Source organism: Bubalus bubalis, chromosome 3 (assembly GCF_019923935.1).
Source record: "Bubalus bubalis isolate 160015118507 breed Murrah chromosome 3, NDDB_SH_1, whole genome shotgun sequence".
In the NCBI taxonomy this organism is placed as follows: Eukaryota; Metazoa; Chordata; class Mammalia; order Artiodactyla; family Bovidae; genus Bubalus; species Bubalus bubalis.
The window spans coordinates 171,794,523-171,811,182 of record NC_059159.1 but is presented as its reverse complement, the minus strand read 5'-3'; the positions used below and the strand labels follow the sequence as shown (position 1 = coordinate 171,811,182).

The following is a 16,660-nucleotide window of genomic DNA, read 5'->3' as shown; positions in this document are numbered from 1 at the left end:
TTACAGTATTTATCAGTAAATCCATCATCTCAACTCTCCCGCCTCAAATCCTTCCTTCACATGCTGCTAAGGATAATCTAGTCCCAGGTGGACTCCTTGAGGCCATCTGACCTTGAGGACCCTCCATTTCCTTATCTTATCCCTTATATTACCCGTACTTACTTACTGATTCCTTGAAAGTTTTACATGTCAGTGTGTGTGAAGTACATAAAACAGGGCCTGGTATGTAACAAGGAAATAAGTAAACAAATAATGAATAGTAGTAGACATGGTTACTGTTGTTCCTGTTGTTGTTGCTATTTTGTTCTTGTTTTTGTATCTTTTATTTATCTGTTTGTTTCTGGTTGAGCTGGCTTTGTCAGCCTCTCTCCGGCTGTGTGAGCAGGGGCTGCTCTTCCTCGCGGTGCTTGGGTCTCTCACCGCAGCAGCTTCTCTTGTGGAGCATGGGCTCTAGGTGCCTGGGCTTCAGGAGCTGTGACACAGGGGCTCGTTAGTTGTGGTTCGAGGGCTGTAGAGTGCAGGCTCAGCAGTTGTGGTGCCCAACTTTAGATGCCCGAGGCGTGTGGGATCCTCCCAGACCAGGAATGGGACCGTGTCGCTTGTGTTGGCAGGCGGACTCCCACCCACTGTGCCACCGGGGCAGTCCTGCTGTTGCTACTTCTGAAGCCCAATTCTGGCCATATCATTACTCTGCTCAAGAGTTTTCCATATTCTTTTTTGCCTGCAGCAAACTTTTTGTGGACATCAGAACCATTTTTGAAGCCTGTAAAAAAAATGCATATCTCTGAGTCCCTGCCTCCTGCAGATAGAAATAGAGATTTCTATTCAGGAGGCCTAAGATGGGACCCGGGGAATCAGAATATGAGTGTGCTCCCCAGGGGATTCTGAAGCAGGTGGTATGGGACCTTATTTGGAGAATCATACCATGTAGGATGAAGTGCAAACTCCCGAGTCTAGAGTTCAGAGCCTCAGTAAACCCTTTTGGTGTATATTTTCTCCTTCTATTACTTCCTGTTAGTCTGTTGCAACCGTAGGTAGATTTCCTCTCTACTCTTGCTTCCCTGTGTACCCCAGGTGCTTTCCCAGGATGGTATGGTGTAATTTTGTGATCAAATATTTCTAATAATCCACAAACTATCTATTTAATAATATGATTAAAACTTGGCTTGGAGTGAATATTAAACTGTAATATGTGAGACCAACCTTCTCTTTTTCGAAAATTAGGAAACAGTTCCTAGGTAACATCACTGGGTACCTTAGGATAATATTTTAAAACTGACCTTTCCTCTTGCTCTCTTTGCACTACTCTTCTCTGAACTCATTTTACTGAGCAAATTAGTATTATACTGAGCAAATAGTTCTAGCCTTTAAGTTGCTCAGCTGTGCTCTGTAAATAGAGACACTCAGACAAATCTAGTCCCAACCTCAGAAGCCGTCGGCAGTACTTGAATTTCTTTTATGTTTCTTACCTTTTGTGTTCTGTTGCTACAAAATTAAGGTGTTAATGAAATTGTTTAGGGTAATTTGAGCGTTTTCTGAGATCGCTGATGATCCCTTTTAGTTCTCAATACTTGCAATTTTTAGTAACATCTAAGAATGCTGTTTTGCTAAAAAGGTTACTTATAATAAAATATTATATGGGGAAGAGAAGGCCCTGTCATAGGTATTTTCTTTGCCTTGTCTCCTCTTATTTTTATTTTTTTAATTAATTTATTTAAATTGGAGGCTAATTAGTTTACAGTATTGTAGTGGTTTTTGCCATACATTGACATGAATCAGCCATGGGTGTACATGTGTCCCCCATCCTGAACCCCCCTCCCGCCTCCCTCCCCATCCCATCCCTCAGGGTCATCCCAGTGCCCCAGCCCTGAGCACCCTGTCTCATGCAGCGAACCTGGACTGGCGATCTATTTTAAAACACTCTTATAAGTTAGGTATCATTATCCCAGTTTTATGAAAAGTCTTTACAAAGAGGGTGTGAAATTTAATATCGTATAGTTTATAAGCAATGATTACAATATCTGAACCCAGATCCCTTCATCTCATGGACTCATCTCTTCCTACTATGGCCTGGAGCCAGATTTCAAGTGTTCAAGTTTGTTTACTGTATTTGCTCTCCTCCCCCCTTCTCATTTTCCCTTAAACTCAAGGAAGCTGTGAAAATGCTGTAAATAATAAAGCTCACCAAAATTCAGAGTTTGATAGAATAGTCATTCTTCCAAGCCATAGGGGCAGTATTTGGTTAATTCTTTCAGTGCATTTTGAATTTGATGGTGGCCTGAAGGAATAACATGCACTTTTAAAAAGTAAATAATTGACTCTTATTAAATGGCAAAATTAGTTTGTTTTTTTTTTAGCCTTGAAAAATGCAAACAAATGGAAGAATAGTGGACATGAAGAAAATGTTTTGCCTAGGTAGCAATTTAGCATATTCCATATCCATGACCTTTGGCTTCTAAATCATTACGATTCTTTTAGAGAGATACCGGAAATACTAATTAGCAGTATTCTCTTAGCTGTGAGAATGCACTTAAATAAACGGATCCCAAATACCAAATCATGAGCATGCATGTTTGCCTTTGAGCAATATATTGACTCACCAGCCCAGAGCAAGTGCAGCTCTCTAAGTCGCCAGTTGGGGATTATTTCTGTAGCTGGAGCAATTGTTTCACTCTACCCTACTGTTTGACATTCATTTGACTTGTTACTTTCTCACACGAAAAGCAGGTTGAAGAAACCTCTAGACACACACCCAAAGCGAAAATCCTTAAAAATTTATAAATTGGACTTAATTAAAATAAAATTAAGACTTTTGCTCTTTGGAATACTACTAAACAGAATGAAAACTCAGCCGTTGATGGGAGAATGTCTGCCAAATCACGCTTCTGTCAAAGGACTTGTATCAAGAATATACAAAAACTCTCAAAACTCGAAAAGCAAACAGTGTGATTTAAAAATAGGGGAAAGGTTGGGACAGACCCTTCACCAAAGAAGACGTGTGTGTGGCAAATAAGCACTTGAAAAGATGTTTGCTTTTGGTGTGTGTCTAAGAGTTTCTTCCTAACCCAAGGTGAATCAGATTTTCTCGCTTTCTTCTACAGGTATTATAGTTTTACATTTTACTTGTAGAGCTATGCTGTATTTTGACTTTTTACAAGGTGTGAGGTTAACTCAACGTTCAGTTTTTTTGCATATGAGTGTCCAGTGGTTCCAACTCCATTTGTTGAAAAAAACTATTTTTTTCTCTATTGAATTGACTCTGCACTTTGTCAGAAATTAGCTGATATTTGTGAAGGTCTGTTCCTGGACTCTGTTCTGTTCCATTGGTCTTCGTGTTTTTCTTTCCCCAATAACACATTGTCTTGATTGCTGCAGCTTTAGACTGTCTTGAAATCAGTTATTGAGACTCCTCAGCTTTGTCTTTGGCTATTCACGTTTCTTTGCTTTATCATATTTAGAGTCAGCTTTTGACTATCAACCAAAAAATCCTGCTGAGATGTTGATCAGGTTTCATTGACTCTGTAGATCTAATTGTTACAGTATGTCTCTCCGTTTATTTAGGTCTTTTTGGTTTCCTTAATCAGTGTTTTATAGTAAAAGCACAAAGACCATACATATAGTATTTTCCTTTGTACCTAAGTATTTCATATAGACAGATGGCAAGAATTATCCGTACTGTATAGATTGAGACACTGAGAGGCAGAGCAGGTAGACTTACTGAAGGTCACAGAGCTGGTTAAGTAGCAGCAGATTCTGGTTTTCAGATGTCTTGCATCTGTCTAGTGTTTTTGCTACTCATTTTCATAGCAGAAGCTTCTCATAGTGAAAAGACGTGTACTTTGGAGTTATTTAGTTTGAGTTCCAGTCTTTTCTCTGGTACTGGTTGGTTTAATGATTTGTTTCATCTGTCTCAGGTTCAATTTCCTCATTCAAAAAACCTTCCTCATAGGATTGTGAAGACTCAGGGAAGTCATATGTGTAAGTTCCTGATGTGATGTTTGATATACATGCAGCACGTGCTCAGTAACTAGCAATGTTAATATCATCTTTGTTACCATTCATAGTAGAAGGTAGTTGTTACAGCCTTTCCCAGAACTTGCTGTCTTGTCTCATTAATTAGATGAATTGTCTCTGGATTGTGGAAAACTGGCGGTGAGCCAGGGACAGGCACTAACAACATGGTCCTTAAAGCGTGAGACAGAAGAATTTCCAGAAAACCTACATCATGCTGCTGCTGCTGCTGCGTCACTTCAGTCGTGTCTGACTGTGCGACCCGATAGACGGCAGCCCACCAGGCTCCCCCGTCCCTGGGATTCATGCTAGCCTTTTATTTTTCATATGTCTGCCGTAAAGTGGAAGAAATGCTCTGCAATAGTGAATTGTGATTGGGAATTTTGATGGATATATTTTTAGTTTAAAAGGTAAAGCTTTCTTTAAAAGTGGTGGCTTTAAAACTTTCCACATTTGTACAAAGCCTGGTTTAACTCAAAAACTCATCAACTTTAATATTAAGTTTCCCAGCTTTGCAAAGATTTGTGACCCTACGCTGGCATAACATAAATGTGAAATGTAATTTGAGTATCAGTGTTATGCTAGAGTAAGACCTTTTATAAAAATAAGAGCTGTATGTTGATAATTCCTTTTCCTGAGAACGAGGCCTTTCCGAACTTTCTTTAAACCTACAAAGATGAAATATGGGCCTAATAAAAACTACATTTTGAAATAACATAGTTATTGTATGATTTCCTATACATTTAGGAAATCAGGTCTGTAGTCAATACACTGTAATTTGTTTCAGTTGTTGTTATTTTGTGTTCTTTCAATGTGCAGGTGAGGTTTGAATTAAGTATTCTTATTCTTGTTTCTGACGATTATTTTTCCTTTTCTTTTGTTTAAAAATCAGGAAAGATGTTATTTTTGTAGATGCTATCGTAGGTTTGTGAAAAAGGTGAAGTTTTTTGTTGGATAGATTCAAAGTTGTTTTCCCAGTCTTTGTTTAAATAGAGTAGGGTTTTAAATGATGAATTTCAAAGCAAAATAGGCAATTGTGTATGAAAAGGGGATGGGAATCCTATATATCTTTATCTTTCCATTTTTTCCTTTTCTCCCTCATTCTACACAGAAGCAATTACAATCCAAGACTTAAGATGAAGCCAAAAGAAAAAAGAGAGAGGGAAAAGGGAAATCCTACCTTCTTTTAGTTAAACAACATTTTGAATCAGAAAATGTTCCACAATCCGGTAATGTTCCTAATGTAGTAATCAGCTGAAGCTTTAACCAGTTCTTGCTGTTTTAATGGTAACATTAGCTTTGAAAAAGACTGAGCTGTTAGTTGGGTGCTGTGTTGACTTAGCCCCGCAGCTCAGCTGAAGTCGCTGCGTGGCACACCGAAGCCCCCGGCAAAACGGACGGATCTGGGCTAGAAAAGCTTCATTGCTCTTAAAAATGTTTTTTAAGTTTACATCCAATAAAATTTACTCATTTGGTACTTAGTTCTATTAGTTTTGAGAAATGCAAAACTCAAGATACAAAATGATTTCATTACACCCTCAAAATTGCCTTGAGCTGTTCCTTTGTATAGTCTTCCTCTTACCTCTGATTCCTGAAAATCCTCTGGTCTTTTCTGTGCTGTTGCAGTTTTGCCTTTTCCAGAACATCTTGTAAATGGAATCATATAACAAGTAGCTTTTGAGTCTGCCTTTATTCTTTAGCGTAATGCATTGAAGTCCGTCATATCCTTGCATGTCAAGGCTTCCTTCTTTTCAATTGCTGAGTAGCATTTCTCACAAGGAAGTACCACAGTTTATCCAGTTCAGTCATTGAAGGACATTGGGTTGTTTCCAGATTTGGGTGATTATGAATATGTAATTGTGCTTAGTCTCAGTCGTGTCTCTTTGCGACCCCATGGACTGTAGCCTTCCAGGGTCCTCTGTCCGTGGAATTTTCCAGGCAAGAATACTGGAGTGGGTTGCCATTTCCTCCTCCAGGGGATCTTCCTGACCACAGGATCCAACCCTTGTCTCTTGTATCTCCTGCATTGGCAGGTGGATTCTTTACTACTGCACCACCTTAATCTATCCTAAAGATTTTAATACAAGTTTTTGTGTGAACATAGGTTTTCATTTTCAGATAAATACCTAGGAGTGGAATTGCTAAATCATATGATGAAGCTATATTTAATTTATAGGAAATTATCAAACTATTTTTCAAGGTCTCTGTACTATTTTTGTGTTCCCAGCAATAATTTTTGAAAGTTTCAATTGGTCTGCATCCTTCGCAGCAAATGATATTGTCACTTTAAAAATTTTTGTTTACTTAACTTGAGCCATTCTAACAGGCTTGTGGCCTCTTATTGTGCAGTTTGCTCTTTGATTTCATTCAGTAGATGTTGTTACGATTGCATTGTGTATGTAGAGAATAGAAGTACTTTTAAACATTAGAATACACTCAATAGAAAAAAGAAGGAAAAGGAGAAGATGGAGGACTAGGAGATTGTCCCCTGGGAAGTTGGGAAGATGTATTTTTTCTTTGACTTCAGGGTATGAAGCAGGACATGGTGACAGTCCCGCTTGTCAGGGGACCTCAGTTCATGAAGCTCCCCAAGTAGTTTATGTCCTGGAATCAGCCTAGTCCCATCTGATAATAAGCCTGAGACACTAAATCTCTCCGTAATTATAAGTGACCTACAGATAGTGCCTTACAAAATAATTATATTTTCCTGAAGGAGATACTAAAGTGTATTTATTTTTTACTTAGGTATAAATTTTCAGATAATTTTAAACTTACTAAGCTTGAATTCTTAATGCTTTACATTTTCATTGTAAGATTAAGTGCTGAGTTTTAAGTGCTTTGAAATAGTTTTAAATACTTCTAGTTTTTGCTGCTTTGAGATTGAGCGGAAGATGCTGCCAATATTATAGTATGTTTGGTATATCGACTGAATATGGGGAAGAATGAAAAGTTTTGAAATATCGCAAAGCAGTTTCCTTTCTTTCTCTCTTTGGTATTCTTAATAGATATATTTTTTATATTCTTTCAGTATCTGAAGATTTAAAAAGCAGGAGTGGAATCATTGTTGAAGGAATGAGTTAGAGACTGAGTTTGGCGAAGATATTTCCATAGTTTTACAAGAGGCTATAGAGAGAATTTCAGGTATATTTCCGAACTAGGTTCCTGTGAGTGCGCTGTGTGTATTTTTTCGGTATCTATGCTTAAGTGTAGAAGTTGTTTTATAATCATTTTAGTTCAGCAACAGTGCTGCTAGCAACATTTCTTTGTGAGATTTGCATCATGAATTGACCGAGGACGCAATATTTTCACTTTTTTGTTCAAATCTTTCACTTCTTTTATAGTTCTTTTTTAACTGCAAAAGGCTAACACACTATTATTAATGTATCAAACTGCCTTAATCTCCAGACATCCTAGTTAATATCAGCACTCAAAAAGGGCTTCAAAAACAGGCACAGAGAAGCAAAGTACACATTAATTAGGCCATATTATTACAATGAATATTTTTCTAAAACTCCCATTAAAGTAGCTGCAGATAGCAAAGCATTATTAAAATTCTGTAGATGATATCATGGACTTTTTACTGAGCTGAGGACATGAGTTGGTTAAAAGTTGGATGCAAAGAGAAACTTACCAGGTGTATGAAAAGCCTGGAAAAGGTCTTTATTATGTTCAAGGAGATAATCTTTTACCAGGACAGGTGTTTGTGCACAAAGAGGGGACTTCTAAACAAAATTACTAATTTTTTATTTTTTCTTTGGTGCTAAAATTTTCATCTCTTGGCCTTGGTAAGGGATGTTTGAAAAAGTGCAGTGTTTAAATGTAATGATTGCTTTGGGTACTTTTACATCAAAAGCATACCATAAGTTTAAGGTTTCAGAGAAAAGTGCCCATTTATTGTCTCTTCTCTCTTCCTGTTTCTATTTTTAAACAGTTTGAAGTCCAGATTTGAGTTTCTTATTCTTCTTTCAGGTTCAAGTCACCATATTTCATTGTTATTCAGAAGCGCAACAAAAAGAAAATGTCTCCCTGCTAATACATGTGTTACTCTTCTCTTATTATCTCTGTACAGTTTTCCTAAGAATTATAGGGCATTGAAAGGAAACCTGCCATTCAAATGATGTTGAGTTATTCCTCCGTATATACTCTCAGGCAGCCCAGTGAGTCTTTGGCATTTTATTCAGACTTGTCTGTGATGAGCTTTTAGAGTCCTCTTCGTGTTTTTTATTTCCCAGTAACATACACACTAGTGACTCGCCATCAGTCATGCCACAGACTCCTCTGTGCTGTTCCGGTGTCTAAGAGTCCACTTCACTAAAAGAGCAGCACTTCATCTCTTGCCTTTGACTGTAGGTCCTTCCCACTGCTTTTATCAATTGACATGTCTTTTTTTTATTTTTTCACATTGCTAGGTCTCCTGTAAAGTGCATTGTTTCAGCATTAGCTCCTATCTGGTTCTCTATGAATGTCTAGAACTGTGAGGGCTCTGAGAGTTTACTCTACGTACAAGCTAACAAGTTATCCTACACAATTTAGTGAATATTTGTAGTCCTTTGTATTTGTTACCGTTGCTCATACTATTCATTTAATTTGGGTCATTTCATTTGAGGTTAGACATTGAGAAAGGGCCTCAAATTCTGAGCTCCAAACAGAAGAGATGCATATTTTTTTGGCCCGTGGTATGCCTCACTTCAGCTTCCTTCCCTTTAGATCTGGGGAGGAATGTTAATGGGATAGTGTATTTTTGTCTTGATATATCGCCTTCGTGGCAATAGAACTTTATCCTGGCACTAGGGTGATCTCCCTTGCTGAAATATTTGCAGTTCCCTTGCAGCCCAGCTGGTAAAGAATCCACCTACAATGCGGGAGACCTGGGTTTGATCCCTGGGTTGGGAATATCCCCTGGAGAAGGGAAAGGCTACCCACTCCAGTATTCTGGCCTGGAGAATTCCATGGACTATATAGTCCATGGGGTTGCAAAGAGTCGGAAATGACTGAGCGACTTTCACTCACTCACTCACTTTACTACTGTTAGGATGATCAGTACCGAGGGTTTAAAATCAATGATGCTGTTTTACTTCTCCCTGAAACCATGAGCTGTGCCCTTCTGGTTTCATCATATTTGTAAACATCTTTATTGATAGTGTGCGGAGCCCAGGATATAAAGGATACCATCTTCTTCCCCATCTTGCTGACTCACAACTTGAACTCCTCAATGTCAGGACACTAATTCTGCTTCATGAACATTGTCCAAAAGTGCCATGGTAATAAACCCAAACTCGGCTTTCAGATCTCGTCACAAAGCTGTAGTCTGTGACTATGGCCTGAGATGGTTGGATGGCGTCATCGACTCTATGGACATGAGTTTGAGCAAACTCCAGGAGGTAGTGCAGGGCAGGGGAGCCTGGCGTGGTACAGTTCATGAGGTTGCAAAGAGCTGGACACGACTGATGGAGAGAACAGCAATAGTAGTCCATTTCTTCCAGCTATTATAGTTACTATTTTGGCACTCCAAACCACTTCCAGTTTATGTGTTGGGTCTGAGTGTTATAAATACTTAATTATGCCCTGTTTACAGATGAGAAAAAGAAGGCACAAGGAGGTTAACTAAGTTCAGTTCGGTTGCCCAGTCGTGTCTGACTCTTTGCAACTCCATGGACAGCAGCACGCCAGGCTTCCCTGTCCATCACCAACTCCCAGAGCTTGCTCAAATTGATGTCCATCAAGTCGGTGATGCCATGCAACCATCTCATCCTCTGTCGTCCCCTTCTCCTCCCACCTGCAATCTTTCCCAGCATCAGGGTCTTTTTCAATGAGTCAGCTCTTTACATCAGGTGGCTGAAATATTGGAGCTTCAGCTTCAGTGTCAGTCCTTCCAGTGAATATTCAGTGTTTATATCCTTTTGGATTTGACTGGTTTGATCTCCTTGCAGTCCAAGGGACTCTCAAGAGTCTTCTCCAACACCACAGTTCAAAAGCATCAATTCTTTGGCTAAATTGCCTTGGTCATAACTAACTTTGGCTAACTAACTTGCCTAAGGTCTTGAAGTTAGTAAGTGATAGAGCTGGATTTAAACCTGTAGCTGTCTGCTTCTATAGCCCATGCTCATATCTGCTTCACTTACTTTCTCTTTAAATTACTGTCATATGAGAGTTATAGGTGGTAGATGTTATGGATTCAAACTATGGGTGATAGAATTATAGTATGTGGAGGAGTAAGTTTCAGCTGATTTTTTAAATAAAGGATAGATTTAAATGTGTGGACAGGAGAGAGAGTTTCATGGAGTACAGAATGAGTAAAGTTTCAAAGATGGGTCTGAAGAGTCTGTTCAGGGGATTACAAAGAGATCAAATCAGCTGTATAGAAATAATAAATAACCAATGAACTGAAGGTTTATCCATAAGACTTTATTGAAAAAATACTTAGTTTTTTTTCTCAAAGTTCTTAGATTAATTGGGTTCTTCTAGAACACCTCTTGGAGAAGGCAGTGGCACCCCACTCCAGTACTCTTGCCTGGAAAATCCCCTGCCCTGCACTACCTCCTGGAGTTTGCTCAAACTCATGTCCATAGAGTCGATGACGCCATCCAACCATCTCATCCTCTGTCCATAGTCACAGACTACAGCTTTGTGACGAGATCTGAAAGCCGAGTTTGGGTTTATTACCATGGCAGTTTTGGACAATGTCCATGAAGCAGAATTAGTGTCCTGACATTGAGGAGTTCAAGTTGTGAGTCAGCAAGATGGGAAAGAAGATGGTATCCTTCATATCCTGGGCTCCGCACACTGTCAATAAAGATGTTTACAAATATGATGAAAACATGGATGGAGGAGCCTGGTAGGCTGCAGTCCATGGGGTCGTGAAGAGTCGGACACGACTGAAGCGGCTTAGCAGCAGCAGCAGCAGCAGAACACCTCTACTAAAAATTTTATCTCATTTGCTGGGAATACTGATTCAGGTTTCAGTTGGAAGTACGTTAGTAAGGAAATAATAGATAAAATTCTCAGTCTTTGTTATAGAGCTTTTTAGTTCATTTATTTTTCTTGAGCTACTTCTGCCCACACCAGCATAATTTGGTTGGTTTAACTTGTGATGAAATTGGTCCAGCAGGAGGAATTAAATGTATATTGGAAATGTTCCAGATATTGGGAGAAAATGTTATTTTTAACATTCTGGTCATTTTGGTAGAGTGATCTCGCCATGAAGTTGCTATTGGAAGGTTTATAGACCACTAAACATGGCTTTCTAATTTACAAAAACCACACACACACACAGAAACTAGAAATGATGTGAAAACATGTAACTTTGTCAAAAAATGTCACGCTTACATAGCCTAGTGAAAATAAGAATCCCAATTGAGATGGAAAGCTTATTGCTGCCCTAAGCTTCGGGGATGAAGAAATTTGAATTCTCCTCTGGGTTTTGTAACTAATTCCCCACTGAAGCATAAAATATACATAAAATAAACCACTTTTCTATTCATTCATTTGGTATATTTACAATTTAGAAGAGGTGTGAAGAGCAGGGAGATGAGCTGACACCAAAGGTCAGGAACTGAGGAAACATGGGCCGAGAGCGGACCAGGTGAGAATATCTCTGTGGAGCCTTTGGTTCTGATGGAGGTGGATGAGCAGCTTGGGATGACATAAAGAATTTTGAAGGTTAATTTCCTTATCTAGAACAGAGGAGTAACTTTTTTATAACTTCTAGATTTGCAGTTTATCCAGTATCTTTTTAAAAATCATCAAACCTTACATTAGTTTTTTCCAAGCTAAACTTTTGTCTAAAATTATAATGTTATTTTATATAGTTCCTTACCTATTCAGAAATATAATTTGTGCCATAGATTTCTCTGGGCTTTTTGAACCCAGGTCCATAGCTACTTTGGAATAGGGGCTATTCTTAAAATATGTACAAGGTTTTATTTTATCTGCAGTAGATTCTAACCACATGTTTTTGTGCATGCTTAAAAAGTCCTGTGTTGATATTTTGTCAAACTATGTTGAAAATACTTTCTTCTTAATAAAATGAGGATTCATTGTTGCTCAGTTGCTAAGCTGTGTCCAACTCTTTGCAGCCCCATGGACTGTAGCACACCTGGTGTAGCACACCAGGCTTCCCTGTCTTTCACCATCTCCTAGAGTTTGCTCAGACTCATGTCAGTTGAGTTGATAGTGCCATCCAGTCATCTCATCCTCGATTTTCCCCTTCTCCTGCTCTCAGTCTTTCCCAGCATCAGGGTCTTTTCCAGTGAATCAGCTCTTTGCATCAGGTGGCCAAAGTATTGGAGCTTCAGCTTCAGCATCAGTCCTTCCAATGAATATTCAGTGTTTATATCCATTTGGATTGACTGGTTTGATCTCCTTGCAGTCCAAAGGACTCTAGAGTCTTCTCCAGCACCACAATTTGAAAGTATCAGTTCATCGGCACTCAACCTTCTTTATGGTCCAATTCTCACATCCATACATGACTACTGGAAAAACCATAGCTTTGACTATATGGACCTTTGTCGGCAAAGTGATGTCTCTGCTTTTTAATACACTCTCTAGGTTTGTCGTAGCTTTCCTTCCAAGAAGCAAGTGTCTTTAATTTCATGTCTGCAATCACTGTTTGCAGTGATTTTGGAGCCCAGGAAAATAGAATGTCACTATTTCTGTGGATGGAGGTCCATAACACTGTACAGGAAACAGTTACCAAAACCATCCCAAAGACAATGAATATAAGTAAGAGCAGAAGTAAATCTTAATTGACCTTTAAATGAATCTGCATTAAAAAGCTAAAGCCAACTAGTTCTAAATATTTTCATTCAAAGACTATTTGAAATATACCTAAAGACAATGTTTATTTTCTAAATCTTTTAATTTGGGAAAGATTTCAAATTGTTATTTGATTTTAATCCACTGATCAGGATGCCCCTGTAGACATTCTCATCTGGGATTTATTGTTCATAATTTCCTCATATTAAAGTTTAAATTCTCCATTAATTTCTTCCTGGGAAGAATATTTTGTTCATGGTTCCAGCTGTAGCATAATCCTGTCTGACCTGTTTAAGTTGCTAGTCAACCATCTGAGCTGTAGGCTTCTGCTGCGTACAATGGAACTGTTTATTATTTAGCATGTTGTCATTTCCAGTATGTGCCCTCAGTTCCATGTAGATTAGCACAGGCCCTGCCTTTGGAGAGGTCTAATCGAGTGAAACTAACGTATATAGATCCATCCACACTTTGGAGTATGGCGTAAGAGGGTTAGAAGATGAAGAGTGTTGAAAAGGAAATTGAGAATGTTACTTTTATTATCAGTTTATGTGCTTTACTGTGTATGATTCCCAATTTGTGCTGTGCTCATTCGCAAGGTTGTGTTCATCTCTTTGCCACCCCATGGACTGTAGCCTGCCAGGCTCCTCTGTCCATGGAATTCTCCAGGCAAAAATACTGGAGTGGGTTGCCATTTCCTTCTCCAGGAGATCTTCCCAACCCAGGGATCAAACCTGTGTCTCCTGCATTGGCAGGCAGGTTCTTTACTGCTGAGCCACCAGGGAAGCCCATAATTTCCTATTTAAACAAACTAAATAGGATAGAAAGTGAATTTGTACTAGAATTTATTCTACCCATCCTTACAAAATTATCATGAATGTTTACCAAGAAAAGTAAAAGAGTTTATTAAGAAAGCATTAACTCTTGATTGATAATATCTTTTTCTGTCTTCTCTTTGCAGAGTATGTGTGTAACTGCTCTGCGGTCGGAAGCCTGGATGTGAATCGCTGCAACCAGACCACAGGGCAGTGTGAGTGTCAGCCGGGTTATCAGGGTCTTCGCTGTGAAACCTGCATGGAGGGTTTTTACCTGAATGGTACTTCCGGGCGCTGTCTGCCCTGTGACTGTAATCCACGTGGAGCCCTCAGCACAGTCTGCAGCAGGTAAGCAGCAGAGGTTGAAGGTAAACTTAACTTTGTTTTATCACACTCAGAAGGCGGCCCCTGCTCTCAAGGACCAGACTGGCGGAGAGTCATCAAACATTTCATATTCTTTGTTATCATTTTGACTTGGGGTCCACATTATATTTAATGTCTAGATTTAAAAGGTTCTATTGACACAGCATTGTAAATTAACTATACTACAATAGAATTATTTTTTTAAAAAGCTTCTAATTTACTGATTTAGTTCTTCAGATTACTTGGGTAACCAGTTTTGCTTTATAAGGTGCAGTGCTTAACTAAGTTCATTCGTGCCCGACTCTCTGCAACCCCACAGACTGCAGCCCCCCAGGCCCCTCTGTCCGTGGGGACTCTCCAGGCCAGGATACTGGAGTGGGCGCCGTGGCCTCCCCCAGGGGATCTTCCCAACCCAGGGATCCAGCCCAGGTCTCCTGCTGTGCCGGCAAAGCCTTTGAGCCACCGCTAGTCTCTCTGACTCTCATAGAGCAAAAGTATCGAGAACGTAGCCTGCTTTCTGGAAGCCCTTCCAGTGAGAATGAGTGTTGGGTGCTCAGTCATGTCCAACTCTTTGTGACCCCATGGACTGAAGCCCGCCAGGCTCCTCTTGTCCATGGCGTTCTCCAGGCAAGAATTCTGGATTGGGGTGCCATTTCCTTCTCCAACCTGGGGCTTGAACCCACGTCTCTTGCACTGGTAAGGCAGTTTCTTTACCACTGAGCCACACGGGAAGCCATATGGGTGCTTTTCTGTGTTTTAATTGCAATTTAGGAAGTTGGTTGGTAGTTTTGTGTTAACATGTAATGCATTGCAAGTTTTTTCACTTAAAATATTGGAAAATGGCTTCCTTGTTAGCATTTATGCAGAATATCTGATTTTCAGTAATGGATGATGCTAGGCAGGTAGAAGATGTTATTCTTACCTCTTCCACGTGAACTGTCTTTTATGTGTACTTGACAGGTTCTGTCATCCTTAGAGGTCTTTTAGAAATAAGTAGCACATGATTTTTTATTATCTGCATAATGGCGAAGTATGTTGATTTTCCATTCCCTTTCCTTAGTCTTTTCCTTAGTCTTCTAAGGAAAGGCCTTGCTTCTCCTGCAGCCCTTACAAGTAGTGGCTGTCCTCACTCTCCTGCTTCTCTTGTCTCTAGACCTGGAGCTGGAGTTAGGGTTAGGCCTTCCTTGTCTCTCGCTGCTGCTCCTAGAATGCCTTCCCTCTGGCTCACTGACACCTCCCTGACCCTATGCCTGTCACGGTTCTGGTTTTTCAGTGTCTCTAAATAGTCCTAGTGACGCATTGGCCGAGTCATGACAATGTATGGCAAAAACCATCACAATGTTGTAAAGTATTCATCCTCCAATTAAAATAAATTAATTAATTTAAAAAATGCAGGGGCCTCTCTGTTTCTTGCCCTGTCTTCCAGTAAGTTTTCCTCCATCCTCCTTCCAATCTGTATTTCTTTTACTTGTCCTATTTCTTGATTGTTTTAGTCCCCAAGAATAAGCTTATTAAAGTTTTTAGATAAATCCATAATTCTTTTCTATGAGTTAGTGCAGAGTAATACTTAATTTAAAATTTTAAAACATTATTATTTCAGAATGTCAGGTAATTTGTCAGAGCAAGCACTGCATCCCAAAAGTCATTTGAAAACCTGTAAGTCATTAGAAGGAAGGCATGGGAGCTCTAAATCCAGCCTTAAGCGTCGCATGTCTTCCCCCAGAAAGGAAGTTACATGGACATGAGACTGGAGGAACAGAAACAGGAAGTTGCAGGGCTGTGCACTTCAGCAAGGCCACATGGGTGATCCCTGAGGAAGCACCTCTGTGTTCTGTTCTGCTTTAAGGTATATGTGGGTGACTTAAGCGGAAAAGGAATTGTAGGCAAGTAGTGTGACATTTGGCAGAAAGGAGATGGAGTCTGAAATTAGTAGACTTTGAGTCCATTCTTGATTCAGCCACTTAATAACTGTATAATCTTATATTTCACCTCACCTCAGTGTTTTCATCTGTAAAGTAGGATTAATGCATATAACATGAAGAATTTTTATGAGAATTAAGTTGTGTGTGTACACCCATTTACAATGTAACTGGCACGTAGATTCAGCTCAGTAACACTCCAGCAGTTGAATATGGTTTTTTTTTTAAGTGAGGAATAGAATTGTTGACTCACAAAAGAGGAGAATTAAATCACCAAGTTTGCATATGAGTAGGGATTGAAGTATCTGTTTCTGTTGGTAGTCTAAAGAAGAAATTGTTCACTGTGAAAGAAAAAGAAGTTTAGCTTATTTTCTTCCATTTTCATGGGGAAACCTATTAATGCTTTTTAAAATTTTCAGTTTAAAATAATAGTAGTGAAAATTAATTGCAGACACACTAGGTATGATCCTGGGCCCTTTGCATGTAGCAATTCATGTAATCCTTGCAGCAACCGTATCAGTTAGGCACTATTATTATTATTCTCATTTGTACAGGAAAAGAGCTACAAGTTAGGTACTTTGCCTAACTTACAACATCAGTTCAGCTCAGTCGCTTAGTCGTGTCGGACTCCTCGAGACCCCATGGGCTGCAGCACGCCAGGTTTCCCTGTCCATCACCAACTCCTGGAGCTTGCCCAAACTCATGTCCATTGAGTCAGTGATGCCATCCAACCATCTCGTCCTCTGTCATCCCCTTCTCCTGCCTTCAATCTTTCCCAGCATCAGGGTCTTTTCCATAGTA

General features: G+C 39.5%; 1 protein-coding gene across 2 annotated transcripts in view; it reads left to right on the top strand.

The window, feature by feature from the left end:
• MEGF9 (multiple EGF like domains 9) overlaps positions 1-16,660 on the top strand; it is an 81,005-nt gene that overhangs the window by 25,804 nt on the left and 38,541 nt on the right. For both annotated transcript variants that reach the window (XM_044940537.2, XM_006054130.4), the window contains exon 2: positions 13,724-13,925. In XM_044940537.2, the coding sequence (XP_044796472.2) occupies positions 13,724-13,925 (202 nt within the window). The remainder of the gene's footprint in view (positions 1-13,723; positions 13,926-16,660) is intronic.